Source organism: Miscanthus floridulus, unplaced genomic scaffold (genome assembly GCF_019320115.1).
Source record: "Miscanthus floridulus cultivar M001 unplaced genomic scaffold, ASM1932011v1 fs_894_1_2, whole genome shotgun sequence".
NCBI classification, from domain to species: Eukaryota; Viridiplantae; Streptophyta; class Magnoliopsida; order Poales; family Poaceae; genus Miscanthus; species Miscanthus floridulus.
In genome coordinates, this window is record NW_027097417.1 from 1 (window position 1) to 6050 (window position 6050).

General features: G+C 42.9%; 1 protein-coding gene across 1 annotated transcript; it reads right to left on the reverse strand.

The window, feature by feature from the left end:
* Positions 1 to 4667: 4667 nt before the first annotated feature.
* LOC136533468 (uncharacterized) lies at positions 4668 to 5387 on the reverse strand. Its single transcript, XM_066526012.1, has one exon. It carries the CDS (start codon positions 5385 to 5387, stop codon positions 4668 to 4670), a length of 720 nt encoding a protein of 239 aa, XP_066382109.1.
* Between the last annotated feature and the right edge of the window lie 663 nt (positions 5388 to 6050).

The following is a 6050-nucleotide window of genomic DNA, read 5'->3' on the forward strand; positions in this document are numbered from 1 at the left end:
CGGGTTCTAATACATAGAAGTTTAGGGGGTTTTCCAGAAGAAAAAGGACTTAGTTTGAATTATTTTTGAACTTGGAAGGACTACGGGTTTATTCTATAGAAGGTGAGGGGCTCTTTAGCAAAACGTGTTGTGCGACGGGGTAAGTTCTAATCTGAGCCTTCGATCCGCGGATGGACAGTCGAGATAAGTTGGGAAGGTTGGCCAGCCAGAACAGAAGGCCACACGGCGATCGGCCATTGCCGGCGACAGAAATCTCGCCGGTGGTCTCCATGGCGGAGCGAACCGAGAGCACGGGGAGCAAGAGGGCGCCACAGCGAACTCGTAAGTGGGGTCGGAGAGGGCTGCGACAGTGCGGGGATGAGCTTGGCTCAGAAGGGGCGGCCCAGAGCTTGCTGGAGAACTACAACGGCATGGTTCCAGTGGTAGAAGGCGAGATAGGGGGCTAGAACATACCCGAGGGTTGCTTACCTTCACGCGGAGCTCGGTAAAGAAGTCACGGAGGCAGAGAAGCGGTAGATCGGCGGTTCGACGACGGCGGTGGTGCTCAAGCCTACGGCGGTGCTGTTCTAGGGCACGGGAACACGGTAGACTTGCTCAGCTTCGATGGAAGGCGGCGCGGGGCGTGGCTGCTATTTAAGAGGGCAAGGCAGCTTGCGACACGCAAAACAGAGAGGGAAGCGGGGCGAGCGCAGACTCCCGACTGGTGATGCGGTGTCCGACTCAAAGGCGAGAGGAAAGGGACGATGCTACGCAGCGAGCCTGGGATAGAAGAGAGAGAGCGCGGGGAGGACGCGTGCGGGCTGTCCAAGCCAAGATGGGCCAACTACTAGGCTACGGGGGAGGCTGAGCTGGCTCCGGCTTTCTGCTGGGCCGTCCTAGTGAGATTGGCCTACGCGGCTACGCTGGGCAGAAGCCAACGAAAAAGGAGTGGGCTGCAGGTGAGAGTGGGCCAAAAACCAGAAAGGATGAGAGGGAGAGAAGAAATCCGTTTTTTTTCTTTCAAGCATTTTCAAATTCATTTTCAAATCTTTTTGAATTAATTTGAAGTTTGGTTACAAACCACACAATGCAAAAATAATGTGCAGCAGCATGAATGCACAAACTTATATGTAGACCTATATTTGTTTTTAACTTAATAAAAATTATTACTTTTCTAAGTTTAAATGCTCACCAAGATACACAATTAAATCAATTCACCTATATTTAAAATGGTGCAAAATTTTGGGTGTTACAATTCTACCCCCCTTAAAATAAATCTCGTCCTCGAGATTTAGAAGTTGTTCCTCAAAGAGTTGTGGATACTCCACCTTTAGATCCTCTTCTCTTTTCCAAGTAGCCTCATCCTTTGAGTATCGATTCCATTGAACCTTGCACATCCTGATCACCTTACACCAAGTAACTCTCTCTCCGTTGTTTCCAAGATCTTGACTGCATACTCTTTGTATGTAAGGTCCTCTTTCACATTGAGCTCCTCCAAAGGTATTTGTTCCTTGGGCACACACGAGCACTTCTTCAGTTGAGACACATGAAACACATCATGTACCCAAGACAAGCTCTTTGGCAATTCCAACTGATAAGCCACTTCTCCTTTTCTTTCTAGAACTTTAAATGGACCAATATAGCGAGGTGCTAACTTGCCCTTCACATTAAACCGCTTTATACCTTTTATGGGTGACACTTTGAGATAGACATAATCTCTAGGTACAAATACCAACTCTCTTCTTTGCGTGTCAGCATAACTCTTCTTCCTTGACTGTGCCACTCTTAAGTTTTGTCTGATAGTCTGCACTTGCCTTTCAGCATCCTTAAGGATCTTAGGTCCAAACACTTGACTTTCTCCTGTCTGGTTCCAGAACAATGGAGTTCTACACTTTCTACCATATAGTGCCTCGAATGGTGCCATCTTAAGACTCTTCTGGTAACTATTGTTGAAGGAGAATTCAGCATAAGACAAACTCTTATCCCAACTTGTACCATATTCCAAAGCACAAACTCTCAACATATCCTCTAAGATCTGATTGGTTCTCTTTGTTTGTCCATCAGTTTGTGGATGATAAGCCGAGCTAAAGTTCAACTTGGTGTCCATAGACTCATGCAATTTCTTCCAAAAGTGTGATGTAAACTAAGTACCTCTATCTGACATAATCTTCTTAGGAACTCCATGCAAACATACTATTTGTTGCATGTATAGTTCTACCAACTTTACACCTGTATACGTAGTCTTGACCGGTATGAAATGAGCAACCTTAGTCAACCGATCTACTATTACCCAAATTGAGTCATAAGCACTTTGAGTGCGTGGTAATCCAACAATGAAATCTATACCAACTTCTTTCCACTTCCACTCAGGTATCTTCATAGGTTGAAGTAAACCTGCTGGCCTTTGATGTTCTGCCTTAACTCGCTGACATGTGTCGCATATTGCTACATACTCGGCCAAATCTCTTTTCAAACCATACCACCAGTACTTCTCCTTCAGATCTAGGTACATCTTAGTACTACCTAGATGGATAGAGTATCCTGAGTCATGAGCTTCTCTTAGAATCATCTCTCAAATGGACTTTATCGCTGCACACATATTTTCTTTCCGAACCACACTGTTCCCTAATCATCCAATCGAAAGCCCAGGGCTTTGCCAATTATGATAAGTTCTGCTATCTCCTTGATTTTCTCATCTTCCATCTGACCCTTGCGGATCACTTATTCAAGTGTAGGTTCCACTTCCAATTCCATCGCATTAGCAACTATTCCCAAATTAAGATGCTCGAATTCAGCACATAACTCCTTAGGTAACTGTGTCACTAGAGCTACATTAACAAAGCTCCTTCGGCTCAGAGCATCAGCTACAACATTTGCCTTGCCAGGGTGATAGTGTACCTCTAGATCATAGTCCTTGATTAGCTCTAACCAACGTCGTTGCCTCAGGTTCAGCTCTGACTGAGTGAAGATATACTTCAAACTCTTGTGGTCTGTATAGATGTCACACTTATGCCCAACAAGATAATGTCTCCAAATCTTCAATGCATGAACCACAACTGCTAACTCCAAATCATGAGTCGAATAATTTAGTTCATGCTTCCTTAGTTTCCTAGATGCATAAGCCACTACTCGTCCTTCTTGCATAAGAACACAACCTAGACCAAGTCGAGATGCATCACAGTAGATGAAGAAACTCTTGTTTATATCTAGTTGTACCAATACCGGAGCTATAGTCAACCTTTTCTTCAACTCTTCAAAACTAGCTTGGCATTGCTCAGTCCATACAAACTTAGCATTTTTCTCAAGTAGCGATGTCATAGGCTTGGTAATCTTAGAAAAACCTTCAATGAACCTCTGATAATATCTGGCCATGCCTAGGAAACTTCGGACTTCACTTACATCATGAGGCAGATTCCAACTCAACACATCACTAACCTTCTTGGGATCCATAGCTACTCCACCATTAGAGATAACATGCCCAAGAAAAGAGACTTCCTTCAGCTAGAACTCGCACTTGCTTAGTTTAGCATACAGTTGATGTCTCTAAGTTTCTGCATAACTAATCTCAAATGCTCTTCATGTTCTGCTTCTGTTTTGGAGAAGACTAGAATATCATCAATGAAGACCACAACAAACCTATCGAGATACTCCATAAACACCTTATTCATCATATATATGAAGTATGCAGGGGCATTAGTCAATCCAAAAGACATAACCGTGTACTCATATAATACATACTGAGTGGTAAAGGCAGTCTTAGGGATGTTCGATGAACGAATCCTCAACTGATGATAACCAGAGCGAAGATCAATCTTGAAGAACACACAAGCACCTCGTAACTGATCAAACAGATCATCAATTCTAGGCAAAGGATACTTGTTCTTAATGGTTACCTCATTGAGAGAGCGATAATGCACACACATCCTCTATGTACCGTCTTTCTTATCAACAAATATAACTAGGGCTCCCCATGGTGAAGAACTAGGACATATGAAACCTTTATCTTGTAGCTCTTTTAGCTGTTTCTTATGTTCTTCTAGCTCATTGACTCCCATCCAATATGGTCTCTTAGCTATAGGTGCAGTTCTAGGTAAAAGCTCGATAATAAATTCAATATCATGATCTAGTGGCATACCCGGCAAATCATCAGGAAAAACATCCAAAAACTCATTAACAACCTTGGTCTTATCCATGGTTGCACCATTCATCTGATTGACATTGCACACCTCTCTTGTTGTTGTAGTGGCCTTGCATACAACTTCTTCTCCTGACTTGGATGTCAAGTGTACTGTACCATTCTCACATTGGATAATAGCCTTTCATGGATTTAGCCAATCCATTCCAAGAATTACATCTATGCTTGAAGACTTCAGCACAATTGGATTTGCCAAAAACTCTACCCCCGTTATTTCAACTCTTACACTAGGACACATTCGAGTAGCTTGCATATCCCCACAAGATGAGTCAACTAACATTTGTTTCTTCATAGGACACTTTGATATATTGTGCTCCTTAACAAAACGATGTGCAATGAAGGAATGTGAAGCTCCAGAATCAAACAAAACCAATGTAGGGCTAGAGTTGATTAGACACATGCCAAACACAACATCTTGGACTTCTTGTGTAGATTCTATTCTCACATAATTGACTCTGCCTTGCACATGGTTCCGTTGTTTGTGGTTTACATTCTAGGGCTGCGGCTTGTTCGGCTTCTTCGGGCACTGACTTGCATAGTGATCGGGTTCACCACAGCGGTAGCACTTCTTGCCTGGAGGGAGAGTGTTGGGCACACTATCCTTCATTGGAGAGTTGATGAGGGGTTCTTGGGGTGGATTCTGGTTCACATACTGTTGCTCTTGCTGGTATTGAGGAAGTTGTTGAGGAGGATCAAAATCCCACTGACTAGTTGGTTCCTGGTATCTTTGCTGAAATTCTTGCTGGGGAGTGTAGCGGGGGCGTGTGTTGCTACCTACAGATTGGCTTTGAATTCTTCTTTTCTTCTCTTCCATTTCCTGATGCTTGTTCTCAATCAAAATGGCCCTATTCACCAAAGTTTGGAAGTCAGGATACACAACAGTCATCAACTGCAGTTGAAGTTCATCATTCGATCCTTTCAATATGCGTTTTTGTTTCTTGGCATCATTAACCACCTCTCTTGGAGCATAACATGACAGCTGAGTGAATTTGTTATGATAATCACACACTATCATGTAGCCTTGTTTCAAGTTGAGGAACTCCTCCTCCTTGATCTCCACCAAAGCTTCTGGAACATCATAAGATCTAAAGACAGTCTTGAAATCTTTCCAACAAATCTGATTTACATCTTTCTCAATCTGAAATAATTCCCACCAGTCTGAAAGCTGCTCCTTGAAGTTGACCGGAACCATAAAGCACTTTCTGATGGTCATTACACTGAGCTATGTTAAGTTGTCGCTCCATAGCTCTAAGCCAGTCATCAGCTTCTAGTGGGTCGCTTGCATGAGAGAATGTGGGTGGATTTCCCTTCATAAATTCACCATGCTTGTCCCTTAGTGGTGCTTGATGTGGGTTGATGCATACATTCTGAACATAGGTCTATAACAATTGAGTCTGTATCATCATAGATTGCTCTATAGTTGGAGCATTTGGTGGCGGTGGATTAGCATTAGGGGCATTCCTTCTGGCATGATGTGAAGAACTTCTCCTGGTAGAAACCATCTGTTTACAACATTTAGCACAATTATTGGTTGTAGTCCATATCCAGAAGTAGTTCACATGATGAAACAATCAATCTGAAATTTTCTGGACGAGAACTACCAGTAGCAGTTCAGAAAGACAGCCATATCTCAAGTTCCAGAAATCATATGAAGACGGGCCTTATATGGCTAGAAAGCTTATAAAATTCCCTACAACTTTCATATAAATCACCTTGCCAGATTCTAAGGTTAAGTTAGTTGGAAATAGAACATAACCGAAACTGTTTAGACTCCCAGACAGTGCAGAAACTTCACTTGTAGAGGTCATAACTCCCAAACCATAACAGATATGAAGGTGATTCCAGTGGCATATGAAAGATACAGAAGTCTACTTTC